General features: G+C 37.4%; 1 protein-coding gene across 6 annotated transcripts in view; it reads left to right on the forward strand.

Moving 5' to 3' along the window:
* Positions 1 to 15,388, forward strand: part of SGMS2 (sphingomyelin synthase 2) — a 74,827-nt gene extending 59,439 nt beyond the window's left edge. For 5 of the 6 annotated variants that reach the window (XM_063108062.1, XM_063108066.1, XM_063108065.1 and 2 more), the window contains 4 exons: positions 2,853 to 2,970; positions 7,720 to 7,873; positions 11,889 to 12,055; positions 13,362 to 15,388. In XM_063108062.1, coding sequence (XP_062964132.1) covers positions 2,853 to 2,970; positions 7,720 to 7,873; positions 11,889 to 12,055; positions 13,362 to 13,565 — 643 coding nt within the window. In that variant the 3' untranslated portion in view covers positions 13,566 to 15,388. The remainder of the gene's footprint in view (positions 1 to 2,852; positions 2,971 to 7,719; positions 7,874 to 11,888; positions 12,056 to 13,361) is intronic. The other variant, XM_063108069.1, reaches the window with a different exon arrangement.
* The last annotated feature ends 10,600 nt before the right edge of the window (positions 15,389 to 25,988 follow it).

The following is a 25,988-nucleotide window of genomic DNA, read 5'->3' on the forward strand; positions in this document are numbered from 1 at the left end:
TTAAGTAAACTTGCTTTCTCGTTTCCCCCTAGCACCACAAAGAAACTCATGGTTCATTGGGTTCATCCTCCCGTTTTGGAATAGTAGGAATCAGGAAGTAGTAAGCCAGGTACTTTTGCTTTGAAGACACTTAAAAATTGAACATAGCTCTGAAGTGGTTACTTCTGTTTCTCTGTGTGAATTCTGACTTCTAGTCCATAAAACTAAGGCCCCTCAGTTCCCCTTTTCATCTCATTCGTCATTCAGATGTTTGTTTTCTACTAGGAATCTAGTAATTAAATCACTCAACTCTGCCCATAATCTGGGGATTTTAAAAATGTAATGAATGCAACTTACTTGACACAATTTGACAATTCAAAGTCAAATAGATTTTAATATTAATGCCACAAGGTGGTATTTTTTAGAATTTACATCTTATTGTTTTTTCAGTTGGTTATTCCTTTGTGTTTGAAGTAATCCAATCTATCTCCGCTAAAGAGTTCCCCAAATGCAACTTTGCAGTTTTGAAAACTTATTCCACAAACTAAAGTTTGTTCCTAAGCATTTTTCTTAATATAACTCTCTTAATATGTTTCCTTCATGTATTTAAGTAAAAGACACAGCTGTCAATTGTCTTTTATTTAGTAAAAGTAAATTGCTTCTGAAATTTAGTTATGGCATACTTTATGCTAAAAGTAAAGAACATATTAGTTGAACTTTAGTGTTTTTCTTTTTAGTGTCTGGCATTGACACTGAATATAAGAGAGCCTACTTGGGTCACAGGCTTGCTTTCTCCTTTAATTCACAGCAAAGTTTTATAGATATATGTGTGAAAGAGAAATTTTCCAGGGTCTGGTAAGTACCTGGACTCCACCCTGAAGTACAGTCTTCACCTCAATTTATTTGAATCTTCATCTAGGAAGTTAACTGCCTCTCCACCACCACCTTGAATTTTATTACGGTCCCATAGCTGAGCCACACACTTTAATTACATCCACTGACTGTGTTTCAGTCATGAATCATACCAGTTTGCCTTTTACTTTTGAAGTAGAATTGGGTCTTATATAGTAGTAACTAATGGAATAATTCTTATAACCTGTTTTGAACATCCAGCTGAATGAGAAATCTTACTTGCTCTCTATCTTTTAAAAGCACCTTTCAAAGCTAGGGGAAGAAATCATCAGCAATAGTTCTTTTTCTAAATAAGGCTGCAGAGTACATGTTTCACCTTCTAAGTTAGTTTTCTGTTCTGAGTACAGCTGAATTCAGAATGCTAGAATGAACATAATTGATTCATCACAATTTCTGCTTATTACTTCACCTTGTCTGATAGCATGGAACAATTCAAAACAGTGCTCTTTTGGGGTCTGGGGTTGAATCAAAGGGTGAGTCATTTTTCACTTCAAGGGGAGAGACTCAGCACTGTTTATCACCTGCTCTTTTTCAGTACTAGAAAGGTCAGAGCTAGAATAGCATTTTTTTTTTTTAAGGACCTTGGAATAGATAAATACTTTCATCTACCAGTCTAGGTGATGTGCCTTTGTTTGTTTGTTTGTTTGTTTATTGACCCCAGAAACACTGGAATATTCTTAAAATAGCTATAGGAGACAGGCAGCTAAAATATATATTTGTACATAATTCTTTAAATTAGAAGTTCCAACACTTACCTGCATTAAACCTTGATTCATGTCAGAACCACATCTTGGAGAAAACTTAAAATATGCCACATTCCTGAAACTGCCTGTTTTTCCAGAAGTCTTTGATCAGTACCAGTGTTGAAAAGTTGGAGAGCTCTGAAAGTGGGAGACCTAGAGTAATGTATTTTATGCACTAGCGAAGTTGCAACTAGCAATCCCAGAGGCTTTCAGGAATCCCACTCATCTTTTAATCCCCAGAGCTCATAGACCTAACTACATGACAGAAAGGGAGTTTTGTCTTCAGCTGGAAGTGAGGACACTCAGAACCCTTGTGCCCATTCAGGTATCCTTGAGGCAGTGGTGTAGTGTCAAAGCCTTTCCCTTTGGAGGACAGCGTGCTCAGAGCCTGGGGACCAGTCCCTCAGACTGAGGACTCAGGTAATGAAGCACAGGGACTAAAGCTAGTCAAGACAACTATCTTCACAAAAAAATATAAAGTGAAAAAGAATTTGGGGGATTGTTTTTACTTTTTTTTGATCAAGATTGGATAAATTAAGAGTAAACCTATCCATTTACAGCTTCATTATTAAATGTTCTTAAATGTACGAGGGCCACTTTGGACATCTTCAAAATACAACTCTCTGAAAAGCTATTTGGTCACAGAGAAAATAGTTCATGCCTAAGTCATCAGAATACCCGTGTTCCCAAGTAAACCTTGTTCATATAACTTGGGTTAAATGAGTTGTCACATTTCCCTATGTGTCTAATTATGTAATATCACCTTGGTTCATTAGTGAATTCCTCTGTGACCGTGGCTCGCTTACGCCTTTGGTATGTTCTCAAGGGAGTTCTAGCAATGCAGTGAGTTGACTGAGAACATAGAGACATTCATTGAATTCTCTGGCAAAGGGTGACTTTTTTTTAGAAGAGGTGATTATCTGGACTCTTAGTGGATGTCAGTTTCCTCACTCCCCACACAGTCATTCCTTTTGGGCCCCAAACCTCCTAGATTTACTGTAGTTTGCGGGTCTTCATTTCTGGAAACTGAGGTGCAATCTCTTTATGGCATTGTGGGGATGGACAGCTCATAAATAAGCCTTTAAACTCTGGGATACTGGTCTGTTTGTCATTCTGTATTAATTATTTTTTCTTCTGTCAAAAACATAGTTTTATATTACACTAAGAACAAAAACCGACCAGTGAACTTGTGTTTCCCCATCCCTGTTTTTCCTTTAGGTCAATAGTGGGGCGCAGATTCTTTTTCATCGTTGGGACTTTATACTTGTATCGCTGTATTACAATGTACGTTACTACTCTTCCTGTGCCTGGAATGCATTTCCAGTGTGCTCCAAAGGTAAGCAACTCTTAATTACCATTTAGAGGAAATCAAGAAAACAGTTTTTAAACGCCTGCTCTCTATCATACATACTTCTAGATGCTTTCATGTGTGTTAACTGAAATCTGGTTTATTTTCTATTTTTCTTTAGATTTAGGGGGAAGAAATTAAAACGTATTCATTAAAAAGTCCATCTTTCTGCATAAAAATTTCATTTTCTGCTAACTGCAAATTACCATTGGGTGTTTGACTCCCTGCTTTTTTACCCTCTCATTACTCATTCTATAAGTATTCAGCTTACATACAAGGCACTATAGTAACCAAAGTAAAGTCCCTCTTCTGGAGGTTAAATTCTGTTGAGGGATGACAAATGATAAATTCATAACTTGTCACGTGATGATAAGCCAGGTGATTGTCAGGTGAACAGTAGAGCTGAGTAAGGGTGAGAGGGAGTGTGAGGGCAGGTACTATTATACAGAGAGGTCAGGAAAGCCTTCTTTAATAAGAAAACATCTGGCAGAAACCAAGATGAGAAAGTGAGCCATGTGGATGGGACGAGAGCTTCAGGCCAAGAAAATAGCCTGGTCACAGTGGGTTCAAGGAAGAGCAGTGTGGCCAGTGTGGTGAGTGGAGTTGTGATGGGTCAGGGTGGTGCAGGCCACAGATCCCATGGGGCCCTATGTCCATTGTAGGAACTTCAACTTTGGTGTAGCAGTGGAAGTGATGGGAAGTTGCTCAACTTGGGACATGTTTTGAAGGTAGGAGCAACAGGATGGGTTAATAATAAGTTGGACATGGGTTTGAGAGAAAGAGTCAAGGATGTGACCCCAAAGTGTTTAGCAGCTGGAAAGATAGATTGGTCTTTTGCTGAGATATAGTGTGAAGATGTTTGCTGAAACTGTCTTCAGCAGGAATTACAGTTTCTCTATGAAGAGTTAGTTCTCAGAGAGCTTTTAATCATCTCAGACCCCAGTGTGTTCTGGTTTATGAAATGGAAGCTTACAAATCTCATGCTTTCTGGACAAGGGAATGAAGTTTAACATCATATTTTACTGAAGACTAAGCAGATATCTGAGGTGAAAGAAAAATAGAGTTGTTCTGAAGAAGTCAGTAGTCTCCACCAAATATAGGTGTGGTTGGAAGAAGCTATAATTTTCCAAAGCCATCAAAGCAGAAAGTGTCTGTAATTAAAACAGTGTACATATTGAATTTAAATATTGGCCGATTTTTAGTGAAACTAATTTAAGGCATGGGAGGGGTTCAAAAGCTTAATAAACAGTTCTAATGGGCTGTTGCAATGTGTTAAATGGAGAAACAGCCACAGAGAGGAAGACAAGCTCATCCTAGTAACGGATGAGGTTTGCAAAGATGAATTGCTATGACTACAGAAAGAAAACAAATTAAAGATTGTCTTCTGTGGAACAGCTGCAATTTTCGGAAGCCACATCAGTAAATGTGCCGCTGGGCCACCAAGCTACAGATACATATAATGGAAACTCAGGTGACATCTTTCTAATCATCTACCGTGTTCAGTTGTCAGGACGTCTTCCTGAGGCATAGCAGGCTCTAGGTGCCTGAATCGTGGTTCAGTAAAACAAACACAAGTCACTTTGTTTGACTAGAGGTGATGTGGTGTTATAGAACAGAAGTCAGAATTGCATTCTAAATTTGGTTTGCCCACTGGCTCTGAGTGCTGCTTAGATTTTTGTGGTTACAAGGCTATTAGATAAATCTACCCGTTTCCTGTATTGCTCACTCTATAGAATGCCCTTCATGACTATGAGCAATGACAGAACTTTGCATACTGCAACTACTTGCTATGGGAAGTTATCAGATCTAGTGACTGGTGCCTAATACTACTTGTTACTCACCAGATGTGATCGCTACAAGAGCCATTGCCGTGAGATCCTTGGCTTTCACAGTTTCCCGGTTGCCTTCTCCCTTTTCCACTATACACTTTAAGTCCTTTGCTTACAATTTACTTTAGCCACCAAACCAAGCTTTGATTTGCAGTCAAAAATTTTGTGTGTTTAGATACCTTTTGGTCCAGTTATTATGAAATGATTTAGCTTTTCAAACTATTTTGCCACATACAAGAATGTTTGGCTGGGATAGCGGCATGCCCCTTCCCTGAGAAAGCTTTCTGGGGCTGGCTCTCCCTCTCAGCCTGGCCATAGATGGCCAAAGGACTTCTTTTAATTAAAGGGACAGTGTGGATGAGTGGATGAAAAGGTTTCTCATTTGGCAGCAGCCACGGTGGGCTCTCGTGTACCTAATTTATGTTTATGGAAAGTGGCGTAGGGAGGTCACAGTTGGAGGAACTTCTAGGTATACTGGAGCCTTCTTCTGGCTTGGCTGTTTTGATTGATGTTTCTCCTCTTAGGTTTCTATATCTGCAATTCCATATTCAGTAGTGGCATAGAATGGTGCCTGAAAATGAGGAAATTGATAGGAGAAAGAGTGTTTTGTGATGTGTGATTAGGAGATCCCAGTGAACTAGAATAGAACTAGAAAAAAAATTCGTTAATCCTAATACTGTTCTCCCTCCCTTCTCCAGTTTTCTTTCTACCCTCTTCTTTTTTCTTTCTCTTCTTGAGGTTCTATTTAGCATTTATACTAAGCATGATATGGTATCCAGGATAGCAGTGAGAGGCTTGAGGAATTAAGAACTAAGACAGAGCAAGAAGGAGAGAGTCCTTCTGTTCTATAAAGGCGTGGTGACTCTCCACACTGCTGAAAGGAAGAGGGAAAAGGAAAAAATGTGTGGCTTATTTCAGCTCCTAGTGTGTTTTTATCTTTGAATCCATCTAACCCCAAGTATAGGATTGGCTTCAAGTGTTTCTGCCCTTAGAAAATTATAGAGTTGAGATGGGTGAATAGATTTTTTTTTAAAAAGTCATTATGGTTTTGAAATGAAGAATAACGTGTCTTTTTAAACTGGAAACACAGTGGTCGGGAAGAGTGTGTAATACCTTTGTGTTTGATCTCAGTTTTGGCAGTTGTTTGTACCAACCTCATGACAAGAAATTCCTCAAGGGCTGTGGCTGATCTGATAAAGCACATGGCTTGATTCTATCCTAGATAGCAAGGGCACGTCACATCATGTTACCTAGTTTGTAGTATGTCTTTTCTGAGGTGTGCCTGGAGTGAGACCTGCAACTTTGTCACAGTCCTCTTATCTTCCACAGTTGTGGATCCTGTCTTTTCAAGGCAGGATCACCCATTACTCAGTATGTTAAGTTTAAGGACTGTCTACTCTTGGCAACACACATACGTTCCCTTGGTTTTGCCACCTGGGCTTGCCATAGGCAAACTTACAAAGAAGGTGAAGTTTCCTTGAAAGCTCTGGTTTCTCACCCTACCTCTAATCATGTCTTATGTCATTTTCTATGTAGTGCCTTTTTCCCAACCATCAAGCAATCATGGTGTGTTTGCCTTTTTACAACGGTTTCTTGAACATCAGACGCATAAGATTTATTTTTTTTAATTGGGACATTTTTAGGCACCTCAAGAGGGATGTTTTTAGGCAAGGAGTCTTGCCCTAATTCCTTACTGTACTAGATAGGATGGTTTTCTACCTGCTTTGGGGACTGACTTAATTTCTCTACTCCTAGACTTTCTCCCCGTTCATCTGTACATGCCTTACCCTCCTTTGCCAGGTTGCATCCATGTGGACAAGACATGGCCTTGTCTTTACCACTGAACTGTCTAACCCCTGTCATGGCTGCACTGGCCATGCTTCAGGGCTCCAGAAAAACCATCATTGAGTATAAAAGGCAGCATGTCCTACACCTGTCCTCCAGGTCTCAAATGAATAGTCAGTGATGGTCTTTCTACATTTCTCTTCCATGTATACTATTACTTGATCTCTTCCTGAATATCATTGTTTTCATTTTCTAAGCCTATTTTCTCTCTACTAGACTGATCTGAAACCCTTTATGTAGCCCCTCAGAATTTCAGTATTTCAACTTTCCATGCCTAGCATTTTGAATAGCTCCTTCTTGTATGCTTCTGTTTTAATAAGGTATAAACTTTTGACTATTGCCTCAAACTCCTGCCCTAACCCATCATCATTTCCCATGTCATCATAGTGGCTTCTACAGGCTTCTGCACCCTTGTTCAAGGAAGCTGTCTTCTGAGCCTCTGCTCCAGCACATAGGTTGTTTCTTTGGGGGATGTTTTTCCTGATCAAAGCTACTCATTTTTAAAGCCGCCAGTACATTCCCAATCCATCATTTTCAAACCTGCCGAAATTATTTAGTGAGTTTCAGCTCCTCTTTTAAACTGTAAATGTTTTTAGCAGACATTATTACAGCTCTATGTACACTTAAGGTTGCCCACTTAATACAGGCTAGCAGTAGGCTGTAGAATATTAGTAATGTGGCATGCAGCTGAATCGAATATTAACATTCTGAAACCCTCACTTCCGCCTGCAAAAAGGATAGAAAGTAGCTTTGATCTGCTTTTTAGTGCTTAGCTGTGGTGAAGTCATTGGTTATTAATATTTTTAAAAGCTTTGCTCAAGGACACACCACCACTAAAATATATTATTAGTAACATATTGAATAATTTAAGGTTTGTCAATAAAACTTGCCAGCACAATGAATAAAACCCAGTTTGAGGAGCTTCCCCTTGGATTCTTTTTGACTTTTTAGGTTAAAAAGAAAAAAAAATCACAACATAGTGACCTTCCTAAGTGTCACACAATTAGACTGAAAGATGATTTTATCACCTTTAAATTTTCTTCCTAATTTTTGTGTCATTCAGCTCAATGGAGACTCTCAGGCAAAAGTACAACGGATTCTACGGTTGATTTCTGGTGGTGGATTGTCCATAACTGGATCACATATCTTGTGTGGAGACTTCCTCTTCAGTGGTCACACAGTTGTGCTGACACTTACTTATTTGTTCATCAAAGAATGTAAGTAATAGCACATTCCTCTGCATTGATTGCTGTTGTGGGAGGGATCCTGAGCCCCTGAAATTGATGGGAGCTCTTATTCTATTGGGATTGATAGCTATGAAAGAGACAGGCTCGTGTGTGCGCGTGTGTGTGTGTGCGTGCGTGCGTGTGTGTGTGTTTGTGTGTGTGTGTGTGTATACTTTATCATTTCAACTAGTCATATATGACTGAATGCTTAAAACCTGGCTTCTCTCAAGCATTTAGCATGCCTCCAGAACATCCCTCTTCTTGGTTAGTACTTCTCAAGGTATGAAATAGCTGTCTTAATATCAGAACTAAGAAGAACATAATTGTTAAGTTTATCACAAAAACAATTGGCACATTCTAAAGCCAAGTGTAAATGACCTTTGAATGACTTGCATGACACTTTCAATCCATCACTCCAATAATTCAGTTAATGTTTTACCCTTTATAAAATGTTTCCTTGTCCCACTTTATTTTGATTTCATCATTTTGCAGCCACTTTCTATGCTTTAATAGGCATCTTCATGGGACATTTTGCTAATACTGATCATTTTCTTCTTAAGAAATGAGGTGACAAGAAGTTGAAGTCTTTTTTTATATTTATATACTCAGTTCCCATTGTACAAAATCCTTGTGTTTTCCAATAGCATTTATGGGTGAGATAATATCTTGTTCATTGTAGGATTGAATTTGGTTTTAGCTGCCTCCCAGGTCTCATTTTTATAGATTTCTGCAGTTTAGTATATTTAGGCTCATTATCTCAGAGTCCTTTAGCAACAGTGATGCTTCTTCCTTCACGTTTGCAAAGTTGATCAGTGTTGACATTCAGTTTTAGTTCCAAGGTACACCATGCCAGTGTTTTTTAGAGGTTTATCTCAATTCTCTTCACTTAGCATATTCAAAAGGAGGTCTTCCAGCAGACAGTAGCTGAAGGAGGCCTCTCCTCCCCTGTCCTCCTTGTTTCCCTCTTCTCTTGGCTCTCAATTAATCCATACAGCTGGACCCTGCTCCAATGGCAATGTGGACATCAAGGTTTACTTTCCAACTTCCAATGGTACATAAGTGAATTCTTGCCCCACAGATTGGGGTTTTAGGTTTAAGTTCTGCTTTGAGGGCAATATGACAAAGAGTTGAGATTCTCTGTAGTAGAGGAAGTAAAGTCTTTGTGAGAGTTGTAGACCTTCTGTGTTGTTTTCCTTTCAAGTTCTACATACAAACTGGCAGTAGGGAGAGTGGTGTGCTAACTGTGGGGCCTTCCTGAGGCCTGCTGACCCTTCCTCTTATTTCTGCCGTCACACTGTTGGGGAGGGGCTAGATCTGTCTCTGCACCATCGGGAGTGGTCGCTGCCATAAATTTAATCACTACATTTCTGATACCTACTAATTGATTTTGTGGGGAGGGTGATGGTGAGTGCAATGATGTGTGTTATTTATGGTTCTATTTTTTTCAATTTTTGGTGAGAAACATAATGACAATTCTATAACATGTAATACAAAACTCAACTTCATAGTCAGTTCTGTACATAAACAGTGCATTCCATGTTTATGCCTATTTCCTGTGCAATTAGGAAAAACAATCACCTTCTAAATTATACTGTGTGTTATTGTTCTGAGTAAGTAGTGGTTACAGTGGTTTCTTTGAAAAGTCTGCTTCTAGACTTAAATGGATCGTCTATGGTGGGGTTTTTTTGGTTTTTTTATTTTGCTTTCCTGCTTTTTGATCAGTTTAGACTCTCCTGGTTTGCTCTGTTGTCATGAGTAGATTTAAATTTAGTTGTGAGAGCATTTGAAAATGTGGGACCAGGATCATTTTGTCAGTAAGAGAGGGCTTTATACAGTTGTGCAAATATTATCATTGGGGCTTAGGTTCCCTATAAAATAAGCCTGGAGAAATCAGCCTGGCCGTTATCACCAAGTGTCTGGCTAAAAGACTTTTCCTTTCTTAACCTTGCCACCTCACCAAGTCCATTGTCTCTATTATTCAATGCCAACTAGGGCTAGGATCCCACACAGTGAAGTGTATTATTTTGTGTGTGATCGTCTTGTATCTCAGTGTTATTTCTATGGGTAGGAAGAGAACAAAGAGGATTAACCCTTTTGCCATTTCTGTTTCAAAAAAGCTTATATTAAACCTTTTCTTTGGATCAGCCAGTGTTCTGAATAAATGTGTAGTGGTCCCAATATGGTAGCATAATAGGAAATATATTTTTATGTGAGAGCACTGCTAGGGTTTCCAACCATTCCTAAAATCTCACTTTTAATTCCATGATAGGAAAATTAACCCTTCAGGCCACCTCTTTTCTACTTACCTACTTCAGTTTGCTTCTTGTGAATAAACAAATACAAAATAGTTCTAGTTCGCCCAAACATTTTGAACTTTTAAGGTAAATAACAGGTGACCTATAAGTACCATTCAATGGTCAATGAAAAGGTGAGAGCAGTGATAATCCTTGGTTAATTTTTTTCTTTAAATGAACTAGACCCCTTTTCAGAAAGTGGGGTTTTAAATAGCTTAATGGGAATAGCTGCTGTTACCACCCAAGTGTGGTTTAGGTCAGTTCACTTAAACTTATATCTATTACTACTTCTTAAAATAAAGAACTTCACAAATATAAGTGCCATTTAAGAATTAAAATGCTATAAAATTGTAGAGCACAGTGCTTTGCTAATTCAACTAATTTATACTAGACTTGAAGAAGCATATGTGCTAAATTAAAATTTAGAAACCTTCTCTGTAGAAGTGTAGTGTGAGACCTTAGGGAGGGGTGAGGTCTGTGGTACTGGAGAATGCATATTTACTGAGGCCTCCAGATTTCTGAGTGTTGGTTCAATATTTAATGTTCTGAGCCTAACAGAACGGTTATGGGGACTACAAGAATAAGGCTTCTCGTAACATTAAAATTCGGGGATTCTGTGAGTTATCTGCCAGAACTTAGTGGCAGGATGAAGCAACTGAGAAGCAATAAGGAGCACATCCAAAACTAGAAAATCAGACTTTCAAATGCAAATACGGATTTATTTTCTTACTGTTCTATTTGGGACCAACAGAGGGGGCAGCTTTTTTACTAAAAAATATTCTGTATTTGAATTTTACCTGATTTGGTATTCCATCTGAAGTTCTGAAAATGAATCCTTTGGCTATTCAACCACTCTTCTACACATGAAAGTAAATATCACTATGAATGTAAACACAGTAAAACATGAAATAAATTTCAGTTTATTGGATTATTAACTTTTATTGTGAGCCAATAAAGCTTTAAAATACAGAGGGTAGAAAGAACACATGACCAAGTTATTAGAGATGAACTCTGGTTCCAGTTATATCTGTCATTACCACTTGCATAAGAAGGCTGCAGGGTGCATGATCGTGTTTAACGTGATGAGTGCTGTGACCAATGGAGTCAACTTCTTGGTAGCCTCCCCAGGAAAGCTGAAAGTCCATGAGTGAATGGGCAGGAATCCTAAGCTTTACTAGGGAGTGGTTTATAGTTATTATTGGCAATACAGAAAAAAATTGGTGAGAATCAAAATATTGCTAGCCACAATGCCATTCTCCCCCACCCCTACCTCTCCACACCTGGAAAAATCAAAGTAAATTTAAGACCTGAAACTCCTGCTTTCTCAATTCTCCCCTTATTTTCATAGACAACTACCTTTTCTTTTGATCCCTACTGTTTTTCTTCCCTTTGGGGTCCTATATTTGAGCCAATATGAACCAATTTCAGCCAACCTAATAAGAAACAGTTCTGTGCTAGCAGTGGGCAAGGCCTAGACTATTTAACATTTCCAACCTCCCCAATGACTGACCTGCTACCTGTGGTCTCCTCTTCCCCCCTCCTACCTGAGCAAATCCTGGGCAGTTCATAGTGACACGTTTTAGATGATCAGTTTGCTACTTCCAGTGACTTCCCGATCCTAGATTATTCTACTTCAGGTCATGAGGCCAGATTGTACACGTTAAATTCATCTCTGGGAATCTTATTAACTCTGTCATTTTTCTACTGTCCAGATTCACCTCGTCACTTCTGGTGGTATCATTTAATCTGCTGGCTGCTGAGTGCTGCCGGGATCATCTGCATTCTTGTAGCACATGAACACTATACTGTCGATGTGATCATTGCTTATTATATTACAACACGGCTGTTTTGGTGGTACCATTCAATGGCCAATGAAAAGGTGAGAGCAGTGACGATGCTTGAATAATTCCTTTTCTTTAAATGCACTAGACCCCTTTTCAGAAAGTGGGGTTTTAAATAGCTTAATGGGGATAACTGCTTTTACCACCCAAATGTGGTTTAGGTCAGTTCGCTTAAACTTATGTCAATTACTGCTTCTTAAAATAAAGAACTTCACAAATATAAGTGCCATCTAAGAATAAAAATGCTATACAATTGTCAAGCACAGTGCTTTGCTAATTCAACTAATTAATACTAGACTTGAAGAACCGTGTGTGCTAAATTAAAATCTGGAAACCTCCTCTGTAGAAGCATTGTGGAGAAGCTGGGTAGGAGATGCTTCCAGCCCTTAAAGAACTTAAGTTAATGTTGAGAAAGAGATGGCAGCTGTTTCTAAAAATCAGGCACAATAAATAGCCTGTGAATTACTGGATTTGCTACGTCTTTTGGTGACACGGTGCTCTCTGTCTTCCCTTCTTATCCTTCCTTACTTGTTTCTGATGCTTCCTGTTCCCAGATGACCTTTTCTTTCTTCCCCCATTCATTCTTAAAGAGCTAGCTCAAACACTTTCTCTTCTGGGAAGTCTTCTCTAACTCCGGCTCTCTTCCTCTACTGCTGCCCTCCTATGTGTTTTCCTAGCCTTGGTGTGTGTCCTTGGTGTAATAGAGTTAGTTCGTGCACCATGACTACTTATCTTTGCATAGACTTGCTGTATTGTCTGGTGCATATAATGTTTGGAGAACTTGTGAGCAATTGAAATACGTCATTCCCTAAGGATCTCTATCCAACTCTTGGTGTCTACTAATAATGCCCTTTCTATGGATTACTTTATTTCTCTTTGTTGCTGTATTTTCTATTTTGTAGTCTATTTCCATCTTCCTTCTTACATTTCCATCTAGGTGGCTCCTCACACCACTGAACCAAAATTTTCCTCTTTTCTCTTAAATGTGTTCAACCTTCTAAGCTTTCCTCTCACTCTTGTCTTCCTTGGTTCCCAGATATGTCCACTCATGCATCCTGAAAATTATTCCTCTAGAGTAATTCTCACATCCATTCCTGATTGTCCATTCTTACTGGAATTGTAGGCAGAAGAAATTGCACAAGCCACAAAGAGAAAAAGGCACCTAGGTGTGTTGGAGACCAGAGTCATGGCAGAGTTAGGGAAAAGGCATGAGAAATACTGCCCTGTGATCTGGATTCTGCATACCCTGTTAAGTTACAAAGAATTACAATTTAACTAAGAAAAAAACTAGGATGCTAATCATGAAAGATATGTCTCATTTTACTTTTTTCCTACTATTTACAGAACTTGAAGGTCTCTTCACAGACTAATTTCTTGTCTAGAGCATGGTGGTTCCCCATCTTTTATTTTTTTGAGAAAAATGTGCAAGGCTCAATTCCCTGCTGCTTCTCTTGGCCATTGTCTTGGCCTCCAGGCTGCTTCAAGTCATCATGCAAAAAGTATTCGCGGGTCCAGAAGATCGGTGAAGATAATGAGAAATCTACCTGAGGAGCAAAACAAAGGCATCAGCTCTTGTACCAAAAGAGTTAACACTATAACCAAAGGTATAGTTTTGTTTTTTTATTTTAGGAGAACTGACTGGTAAATGAAGAATTGGACCAAATTTCATGGAAATGATTAGGAAAATGAAAGAAGTATTACCCATTGACTCATTTTTTTATTCATGCTGAGAAAGATATATTCTCCTGCAGCTCTTCATTCATTGGTGACAAGCCCCAACACTGGGATTTTACTAATGAGCTTGTTAAAGAGGTGCCAAAGAACATACTACTTTCCTTATTCTTTGTCCACTAAAACTCTCTACTTCAGAATTTTTTCAGGAATTTTTTCCTCCCAAGGTCAGAAGAATTTGTTAATGTTTTAAATAAAATATCTGGATATATACAGCCACTGTGCAAATAGTATAACCTAATACTGAGAGTGGTTTTTAGCATTAGGTTTAGTGAGAGGGAGATTCATGGGTTGGTTGTGTGTCAACTTTGGGAGAACTTTGTTTCTACCCTGTCATGAGGAAGGTTGGGGTCCGGTCTGGGAATGCGCACTGCTGCTACCACCCAATGCACAATGTATCACTTCTACCTTTTTCTGTTTTTAACTCATAATTTTATTTTAAGAAAGTCGATCCAAGTAAATATGAAAGTACTTGATATACCCCACGGATTTTACATACGTGAACATATTTCACTTTAAAATCTCTGTGACATACATAGGAAACGAGGATGTTTCTGCTAGTTGAGTGTGTACACTCATAGATGTCTGCCTGGTCAGTTTGCCTCTGGTACCCCCAGGGCAGTCAACTGCTCTAGCACAGGCTAAAAACATGTATGTGAACCGATGCTCACGGCACTCAGGGAACAAGCTATTTCCCTTTCAGGTCTGCCCTGGTGTGAGATCTGTTTGAGGGCTCCTGATTGGAACTCAAATTCTTTTCATTACATTTCATTGAAAAGAATTTCTTCCTAGTTACATTGTGCTTTATGAAAAAACCATGATGGAGCCTGAAAGTTTAATGTATCCTTGCCTTTTAGCAAGAGACTCAGCTTCTCATAGACTGGTTCTGGGGACATATAACACAATTGAGTAATTTTATTTTTACCCTATGAAAATTATAACATGGTGCTGCGCTATACTATACTGTTGGAATCAGTGCATTAGACAGTTACAGCTACACAGTAAAGGGAGATCATTGTTTCTAATTCTTTGAGGTGATGCTAAAAAGATGTTTTTAAAAATCTGAACATGTTTAATGCTGTCAGATTGAGTGCATTATTTAATGCTATTGACTCTTTTGGATAATTGTCTTAATTTTTTAACTACTTGGAGGTTAATCTGGAAGACTTCTCATAACCTTGGAAAAAGGTTTATGGTTACAAAGTCATCAACACTAAGGCAGATGGTGGAGAGGCCAGTTGGGATGGGAGGAGGAAGTTATTTTTATATTGAAGGTGAAATTTTCCCTTTACCTAGAATAGAAAACATTCTTAAATTTATCACTATAAATTAGTCAGCCTTGATTACACAAAATTGACCTTTTAATTGCTTGAGAAAAGCACAATACAAATCTGTTCAGAAGCGTCATCATCCTTTGGTGCTGAAATTATGTGTATGTTTTCAGGGTGGCTCTTTTGTATAATAGAAGAAATTGCAAAAAGAAAGGTAGTTGAATTGAAAGACAAGAAGAGAGACTCTGTAATCTGGTTATATTAAACAAGAATTGAAAACCCTAAACATCCTTGGCAAGCTTTGAAACAAGCATTTTTCTTGTATTTCTTATTAAATAAACCAATAATAAATGTATATCCAGCTTCTGATGTGTTTAGACATAATTCTATATGTTCACTTATTAAATAGTGACACTTGTGGTAGAACAAAGCATTCTGCTTGAAAACACTGATTTTGAATTCTAATTGTCTGAGTAGGAGGCAAATCATCTGACACTGAAGCCTGGGTTTTGCTCTCCTAACAGTGATATTTCCCTTGGGCCTCTAATCCAAATAAAGCAATTTGATATATCTTAGGGCCTTATTCAGTTGTGTCTTGAACAACCCACTTTTCTTCAATTGAATAAGGGAAAGTTTTAAGCTTTAAAAATAATCGCATATTGATTATTGGACACCCTGGAAACAGTAAGCCTTGCATTTTAGCCGATTAATCCAGTTTTTTAAAAAATACCATCACCTTTTAAGGAACTTTAAAAACACCTGTGACCCCAGGTGAGGACACTACTGCTCCCATGTTCTTTACATATGTCATAGCTCTCTAATAGATGTTGAGGAAGCATGTGGCTTAAAAGTAAGGGGGAGAAAATTAAAATTTTAAGATTGGAAAAATAAGAAAAATAGTAAAACTCATTTACATGTAGGAGAGCAAATTTGGGATTTAACCCGACATGCCACTTTGAGATATAAAACATAAAACAATTATGATCTTGCCTTTCTTTGACACAGTCAATTTTCAGCATACCTTTTCTTTGCCAATGAAGATACAGATCTCAGGCACCATCCATGATTTTCTAGGTCTGTGCTCCTGCTCAAAGTATTTGCTGTGGTTTAATCCTTTAGTGAAGTATCTAACATATAATTCCTTTAAAGTATGCCACATTTTTTTGTTTTTTATGCCAGCTGGTACAGGGATCAAACCCTGGACCTTGTTGTTATCAGCACCATGCTCTAACCAACTGAGTTAACTGGCCAGCTTCCACATTTTTTTCCTAAACGCTTTCAAATGAAAATGAGGTTGTCTCAGATTCTAGGTTTTGAGCTCCTCCACAGAATCTGAAAATAAAGCATTCTTTCCCGGTTCCATTTGAATGAATTGTGAATTTGTTATTTAATTTACTGGCATCTTGGGATACAAGTTTTGCTGGAGAAGTGAGCTTTGCGTCTCTAGTCTGGTTTGTGGATTATGGTTCATTAGATGTCTTTGCTGTATTACCGGTGCCCCCTGGTGGCAATATGCTATATGACTTGGAACACAAACACCACTTTTTAAAGTGTATTTTCAAGTTTTTAAAAAGCATTTGTCTTTTATTATTTTTGCCAGTAATTTGAAAGTATCATGTGAAAGAAGTTATTTTGAAAGCATTAAAAACCTTCCCCAAAGGGAAAGTGTGCTCAGATCATAGGCAGTTGCAATTCTAATCTTTTATCCATTTGATCAAGGAAAATTTACAAACCATTTTTACCTCTCACTATCACAATCATTAATGTCTCCTTTTATAGCTACCTACACTTTGTTTACTTTGAAACACCAAGTTGGCTGCCTTTTTATTATTATCATTTACATCCTAGAACTCATGCAGTTTCTTTTAATTGAAAGTTCACATTTTGTTCCTTGAATATTTTGAACATTTCTTTCTTAACTCTTTTTGTTTTTGGTTTGGTTTTGCACTGTAAAAGTGATTAAAATTTAAGCCGGTCTTAACACACTCACCTCTGTAGCGTAAGGAAGTGTGAGAAGGAATTTCTTAATTAATGAGTTTACATGTTTAAATCAAGCATATTATAAGTTATATGCCATGTGTTGAAGGCTTTTCTATTTGTATGTATAAAGACTCTTGGTATTTTTGTTTTTAATGTCATTGTGTTGCAATAATTTAACTCCTTTTACTGAAAATATTTCTTCTGTTAAGTAGCGCTCTTGACTTCAATACCCAAACACTGAAAATCATATCAAAGGTACCCAAAGATAAGTTTTTATACAGATACACAGTTTATGAGTTCTGATTTATTTAGTACTCATTAATCTAACTATGCTATGTTCTAAATGAATCATGAATGAGAAGAATACTTTATTATGGAATTATTTAAAACTCCTTTAAAAGAAAACGAAGAAACTATAAACATAAGCTAATCTAGTTGCCAAGTTGGAATTCATTAATTTACCTCCTATGCAATGATTAATGCTGCAAAATGTACAGTTACAGTATGTTCACAAAAGAAATATTATTACAAGGCTTGAGAGGTAGCCAATTGCATTTTTTTTGAAAACTTAATGTACTGTTTCAATGTGTTAAGTGCCTTGTTGTAAAGTCAAATTTTAAGTCTAGAATTCATTATTTTCCTGACATATATTTTTCATTATGATATCTACTGTATGCTATTGTAATAGTTTTATTAAATGCTTTCATTTTAATCAAATATGTGAATATCAGAAGGTCTTTTCTCCTGCCCACAGTACCTTAATCATTGGTCTATCATACAGGATTTGAATTCAGGTTCTTTTTTTAATAAAGAGGAAATTATCTTTGTTTAGAAATATGTTTTTCATGCTTGTGCCTTTGTGTTTGTAAAAATATTTCAGGAGGAATTTAGTTCATAGTTTATACTTCTGAAATGCCATTTTACATTTACATTTTTAAGTGCCTAATTGTTAGAACTAATTTATGTTTCTATTCTAAAGAGGATATATGTACTTGGTTTCTAATCTCTTTGGTTTTGCTTTAAAAAAAAAAAAATGCAAGAGCCTATACTTTGTATTTTTACCCAATAAACCACAATGACATCTACGGTCTTTGCAAAATTAGTATTACTGTTTCTTTCAATTTTTTTTTAAATGTTTGTTAAAAGATTTCTTAAATTTACTTTTACAATACTAATTAAAACCACAAGAGGGTTATTCTCTTCAAGCACTATTTTTAAAATAAGGTGATAACCTTCAATTAATGGATTATAGTGGAATAATACCCAACAATATGAGGTTATTCATGGAGAAAAAAAAAATCAGTTACATGCTCCATGATTCAGATTCTCACTGTTCACAAGGGGACAAAATCATTGATTTTTCAAAAATAGCATAATCCTTTCCGTCACTCAGTTCTGAAACAAATGTTTCCTCCTACCTTACAGAGGGGGCCCTGGGGCAATGTACTCAACTGGACTTCTCTGGTCATTGCAACAGGAGGTTGCAGTAAGTTGTTTTGGGACCCCCTGGTGAAAACGAGTGTGATCCCCAAAAAGATAACTTTAGTAAGAGCAATTCAGTGGGATGAGGGGCATAGGGTAAGATAATATTTAGGTTCGAAGATTAAGTTGTTGAATATAGTCCATGTTTTATCCTTGGATTATCTGGAAATGATAGAGCATAGGTCAGAATAGTTTTCCCACCACCTCTACCCAGGCCTTGGGTGAAAAGCTTATCACGGGGATGGTCCTGCCCTGTTTGAAACATTGGCATGCTGGTTTTGCTGGCCATAGGCTCAAGGACTCCCCTTATCTAGAATGCATTGTGCAAGAAACTAACATGAACTCATTTATCATTACAAGGAACTAACAGCTTTTATTAACAGGCTAATTCTCTCTGGGTTCTTTTTTTTTTTTTTCTTTATATGTAAGCTCTTGGATATGCCTCCTATTAGTGGATAAAAATCCCTGGGCATTTTTGAAAGTGCTGATAGTGAAATATTTTAAAGTAGTGATTCTCTCAAGCTAACTCTAATAAGGAATTAATAGGCAACTTTACAACTACAGTTAAAGTGGCATTTTGCATTGTACTATTCATGGGCAAGTTTCATAAGTAATAAAACCACTTTAAAACCCACAATAAGGATGGTGGGTAGGAAAAATGTTTATCATCCATGCCTGGGTTGAGACTTCTACCTCAGAGCTGTTGATTTAAGGATTAGAGTGTAGTGGTGTATACAAACAAGTCTTCCCACCAGGATTAGTATGCAATGAATAGATCAAAGGTTTCAGCTAGTTTCACTAAAAGATGAATACACATTCAATTCCTGTGACCTTCATCCCCTCCTCAGCACATTTAAGGACAAGAAAGCATCATCCATATACCTACTTAACCATGGACTCAGCTTCAAGTCTGTAAGGCTTTTTTTTTTTTTTTACTGTTAGTCATTACAGTCTTGGACTTGCAAAGAGCCTTCAGTCTCTCCAGATGATAATGCTATGTTGTTTAGAGGTGACCACAAGATTTGCTGATACTCATCTTCTTTGATATTTTTAATCTGCTGAGAGATAGGAAGACAGGAGACTAGACTTTATTCACCAAGCATCTGAGTGCCACTATGTGCCATGCACTAGAGCTGCCGATAAGTGAAATTCCTGCCATCAGGATGTGAATGTCAGTACTGTAAAACTCACCCATAACTGTTAGATCAGATCTTTTAAAACTCAGTTGCATAAAATATGATGTCTTGGATTTGCAAGGTTAAGGAAATGTTGGGGAGGGTATTCATAACTAACCAGCTAGATGTTCCAGGGAACTGGGAGCTTATTACTTTTTGGATGCATTGTCACAGGATTTTATCATGTTTTTCTATTTAATAGAATTGCAATCAGGCATCAGATTTTATTTCATCTATGTTGGGAGAGGCAATCTGCCATGGGCCTCCATCTCAGATGAGCACCCATCGCAGCACATTTTTTCTGGGCATGCTAAGAATACAAGGCCCTGAGCACTGTTACCCAGGCCATTTCTCAGGATTGTGTCTGCAGAGAACCACCTTGAAGGATGAGGTAGCACATCACCCCAATAAAGAGAAGGCTTGTTTCTGCTACTATAAAGCAGTAAAAACCCTAAACTCATTGTTCCTCGGCTAAGATGCAAACCAATGCACATGTAGCATCCATATTGACCCCTCAAGTCGCCCCATGGGATCTGGAGATCAAAGTGAGCCAAAGAAACCACAATGACACTTTGGCTACTATTGTGCCATGAGTAATTTGTCTCTGACCCAGTAGTCTTGTGACTTCTCCCAGCATCTGTGAAACAAGAACAGGCTAACTTATTGGTTTGTAAGTAGGTAAAGTCATAGACGCTTCACAAATCTTGACGTCGAACATTTCATTTTCTCCTAATACATAAGAATAGCAGAAGTGCAATACTGAATTATTCGCTAATATAAATTAGGATAGAAAGTGATTATGCACTACTATGTATATATATTGCACATTTAATTTATATGTGGCACCTGTAATGAGGCATAGCATTTTACAGTTTATGCTTGACATACATTCTTTAATCTTCACAAAACCCTGTGAAGTAAGCAAGGCAAGAGGTGGTGACCCTATTTTATGAGATGAAAGGGTTCACAAATGTTAGAGCTGGAACTTGAGTTTGGTTTTCGCTGGCAATAGTTTGCTGCCTCCCTGTCATAATTACTGTGGCCACCATCACAGTTAAGAGTTTTGTTGTTGTTTTTAAGGCAAAAATCATGGTTCTCATTTCCTTATCAGCCACTTAGTTTAAGAGCAAACTGGTCCTTGGAACTTGTACTTTGTCCGATCCTACTGATTTTTCTTACAGTTGCAATTTACTCCATTTCAAAGGGGAGAGAAGTCGGCTCCTAGTACAAAATGGACTTGAACACAAAAGAATCCCCAAGTTTTTGAGCTCACAAATTTGTTAGAATAAAACAAATTGTCAGTGACTTTTAATGTCACGTGTTTAAGCTTATATTTCCAAAGGCCCCACCGTGCCTTCCTATCCCACATTTGCATACTCACCAGGTACTTGAATTGTTCTGCTCTATCCTTCCAGAAACTTCCAGAAAAGTGAGTAATGAATTGCTACTCTGGAAGTATTTTTTCTTAATAAAGAGAGAACAATTCATTCAATGTAATTTTTGGCTCACCCTAGGCCTGCTGCCCTTGACCATGGAATTAAGAGTGATCATTTTATCCCAGTCACAAGTAGCTACAGCTGATCCATCACAGTGGCACTGTATGTCTGGTACCATTTTGTACAACATAGTAACAGTTTAACAATGTTACTGCGTTTCACCAGTAACTAGTGAGCTGATTTTTGAATGACCTTCCTATACACTGGGGAGAACATTAGAGTTTGGGTAATCACCAAAGCATCTTAAGATTAAATGATATTAAAGAGAGTTAGGCTCAAAAGCAGAAATAGGTTTTAAAGGTTGTTTTGCTATACAGCAGACTTCCCAAAAGAAGTGGTGAGAAATCTGCTGAATTAGCAAGCTGAATTAAGCAGCATATTAAAAATGGGATTTATTCCTGGAGTGAAAGGATGGTTTAACATGAAAATAAACCAATGTAATATACCACATTTACAAAACGAAGAGGGTAAAAACACATCATTTAAACTGATGCAAAAAAATCATTTTACAAGTTTCAACACCTTTTCATGATGAACACTCAACAAACTAGGAATAAAAGGAAGTTACTCAACATAATTAAGGCTATATATGAGAGTACTTCAAAAAGTTCATGGAAGGGTTTGTATTATCTTTTAATTCTATTTTTCCACAGACTTTTTGAAGTACCCTCATATGAAAAACCCATATATGACATATACTCAATGGTGACTGAAAGCTTTTACTCTAAGATCAGGAACAAGACAAGAAGGTCCGCTTCTCCTTATTCAGCACAGTATTAGAAGTTTTAGCCAGAGCAATCAGTCAAGAAAAAGAAATAAAAAGCATCTTTACTAGAAAGGAAGAAATAAAATTAACTGTTTGCAGATGATGTGTTCTTACATGTAGAAAACTCTAAAGATTCAACCAAAAACTTAGATGTAATAAGTGAAGTCAGCAAAGTTGCAGGATACAAGATCAACACAAAAATCAGTTGTGTATCTATACATTAAAATGAACAATCTGAAAAAGAAATTAAGAAAACAATTCCATTTACAATAGCATCAAAAGAATAGAATACTTAGGAATAAATTTAACCAAAGAGACAAAAGACTTGTATGCTGAAAAGTAAAAAATATTGCTGAAAGAAATTAAAGATCTAAATAAATGGGAAGACATCTCATGTTCATGGATTGGATGACTTAATATTGTTAAGATGACAACGCTAACCAAAGTGATGTAGAGATTCAATGCAATCTCTATCAAAACCCCAGTGGTGGTGGTGTTTTTTGTTTATTTGTTTGTTTTCACAGATATAGAAAAACCCACCGAAAAATTCATGTGGACTTTTCTCAGGGGATTAAAACAATAGCCAAATTGTTTGTCAGTATAGCCAAATTTTTCAGAATAGCCAAAATAATCTTGAAAAAGGAGAAATAGTTGAACTCATACTTCCTGATTTTAAAATTTACTACAAAGGTAAGTAGCCAAAACAGTATGGTACTGGCATAAGGAAAGACATATAGACCAGTGGAATAAAAAGTGCAGAAATAAACTCACATTTATAGTCAATTTTTGACAAAGGTGTCAAGACTATTCAATGGGGAGAGGACAGTGTTTTCAACAAACAGTGCTGGGAAAACTGGATATCCACATACAAAAGAATGAAGTTAGACCTTTACCACCATATACAAAAATTAATCCAAAAATGGATCAAAGACCTAAATTTAAGAGCTAAAACTATGAAACTCAGAAGAAAGAGGTGAAAAGCTTCATGACCTTGGATTGGGTAATGGTTTCTTAAGTATGACACCAAAAGAACAATCAATTTAAAAAAATAGATTAATTGGACATTATCAAAATTAAAAACTTTTGTGCATCAACAAACGTCAAGAGAGTGAAAAGACCATCCACAGAATGAGAGAAAATATTTGCAAATCATATCTCTGTTAAGGGATTTCAGAATATCTAAAGTGCTCTTACAACTCAACAATAAAACCAATTCAAAAATGGGTGTATGATTTAAACAGACATTTCTCTAAAGAATAAATGAAATAAATAGCCAGAAAGCACAAAAAAGATGCTCGGCATCATTAGGAAAAATGCAGGTTAAAACCATAATGAGATACATTTGACACCCATTAGGATGGCTATTAAGAAAAAAGAAAAAACAGAAAATGACCAGTTTTGATGAGGACATAGAGAAATTGAAACACTTCACATTGCTGGTGGGAATGTATACGAGTGCGGCTGCTGTGGAAGACACATTAGGCAGTTCCTTGAAACGTGAAACATAGAATTATGTGATCCAGCAATTCTACTCCTAGGTATGTACTCAAACGAATGAAACCAGATACTTGGTTTCAAACAGGTACTTCAACATCCATGTTCATAACAGCATTTTCGCCATAGCCAAAAGATGGAAACAACCCATATTCAGCAACAGATGAATGGAGAAACAAAATGTGGTTATACCATAAATGGAATATTATTCAGCCATAAAAAGAATGAAATTCTAACACATGCTACAAAATGTATAAACCCTGAAGACATTATGCTAAGTGAAATAATCCAGACACAGAAGGACAAATATTGTATGATTCTCCTTTTGTGAGGTACCTAGAATAGGCAAATGCGTAGAGAGAAAGTAGAATAGGGGTGATCAGGGCTGGGGGAAGGTGAGCATGGGGAGTTACTGCTTAATGGGCACAGAGTTTCTGTTTGGGGTGATAAAGTTCTGGAAACTGGTAATGGTGATGTTTCTACAACAGGTGAATGTACTTAATTCTACTGAATTGTACACTTAAAAATGGCTATGATGGTAAAAAATAAAAATAAGTTTTTTAATTAACCAAAGTGATAATTTCTCTACTCTTTAAGTCATTTCTATGTAGCTTCCGAGCCCCTCCAGCCCCTGCCCCACATTTTGAAGTCACCTCTTTCAACAGTCACCAAGGACAGATTTCCTAACTGTCAGATTCAGGGGCCTCAGAGTATCACCTGTCTTAGCTTCTTGATCTTGCCTTCACAGTTGGCTCAGTTCTTTTGAGTCCTTTGCTTTATCTGAATGCAGTCTGCACTCTGCATCTACTGCCTGTTCTCGTGCATGCTGATTGCTCATTCCTGAATGCCTGCCTTTTCTCTCTTTCATCTGTCAGAATTATACTAAACTTACCAAGCACTCATTTACTCATCTCATTTTCAACCTCAGAATACAAGCAGAAAAGAGTGCTGTTATCAACTGGAATGTCGGTCGTGGTTTAAGACTTGGCACATATTTGCTCTTCCTACTCTAAGGATGAATTGTATGTTAGGGAGTACAGCTGTTTGTAACTTTGGGAATGAGACAGAAACAGCCAAGAGTGCAAGGACCACACCTTTGGGACAATAAGAAAGTAAACAGATATACTTGGGCAGTGTATTAGTCCATTTCTGTTACTTGTAACAGAATACCTGATACTGAGTAATGTAAAAAGAAAAAAGATTTCTTTTTTACAGTTTTGGAGGCTGGGAAACCCACAGTCCAGGGGACACATCTGGTGAGGGTCTTCTTCTTGGTGGGAACTCTACACAGTGTCCTGAGGTGACCAGCTTATCACATTGTGAGAGATAGCATGAGCAAGATAGAGTTAACCTCACTTGCTCTCTTTATGAAGCCATCAGAACTATGCCCATTACTCCATGAATGGATCAATCCATTCAAAGGGCACAGTCCTCACAATCTAATCACCTTTTAAAGGTCCCACCTTTCAAGTACCATAATTGGATTTCCCACCCTCTTAAAACTTTTACAATGGGGGTCAAGTTTCTAATATATGAACTTTGGGGGGACACATTTAACTCATAGCAGGCAGTACGAGATTTGAGATTTTCAAGGGCTATAAATACAGACTTGGCTTACCTCTTTTCACCCATGTCCTTCACTAGTTATTGCAAAATAAACTATCCATTTTCCTTTTGCAGATATTAATTGAATTTATTACATGCTGCATGCTAGGAGTTAAAAACAAACACACACTGTTTAAGTGCTCGCTATGTACCAAATATGGCAGAAGTGTAGAAAATCACAAGATGAATATGATCTTGGCTGCTGCCCTCAATTGTTCATGGTCTTTTGAGCAGGCAAATATATAAACATATACAGTGTGATAAGTTTGATAATAGATGAATGCAAAACATACACAATGATTAGTTCTGATGACAGGGGTGGCCCCGGGGATGGGGTGGGGAATAAAGGTCACAGCTCCCAGAGGAGGTTTCATCAAGGAAGCAGTGCCTGAAAGATCCAGGGACCCACCAACTCCTGAGAAGGTAAACAGAAGACATGAGCTATTCTCCACTGGGAAGGCTTTTAAGAAATGAAAGCAAAGAGGATATAGATGATTATCTAAGGAAAAAAATTCAGTGTGGTAAAATGGAAGGTTTATGGGCATTGGACACAAACAGAGCTGAGTTCGTATCCAGTTCCCCAAAGACCTAGCAGTGTGAATTTGGGCAAATTATGGAAGGTGTCTGGGCCTCAGCTGCCATGCAGGATGGTGTGAGGACTGAATGAGTTAATGTGTATAAAGCCAAGAGCAGGTATTGTAATTGATAAAACCCAGTTGGGCAAAGGAGTGTAAATTGGTACTATATATCAAAAGACCTTATAATGTGTTTTGACCAATAATTCCACCTCAAGAATCCTAAGGGAGGGAAAATCAGCCAAGTGTTCAAAGATGTATTAATACAGTATTTGCCAAAGAAAACATACAAATGGCCAATAAGCACATAAAAGATGCTCAATGTCATTAGTTATTAAAGAAATACAAATCAAAACCATGAGACAATTTATACCCATTAGGATGGCTGTTAAAGAA

Source organism: Cynocephalus volans, chromosome 9 (genome assembly GCF_027409185.1).
Source record: "Cynocephalus volans isolate mCynVol1 chromosome 9, mCynVol1.pri, whole genome shotgun sequence".
In the NCBI taxonomy this organism is placed as follows: Eukaryota; Metazoa; Chordata; class Mammalia; order Dermoptera; family Cynocephalidae; genus Cynocephalus; species Cynocephalus volans.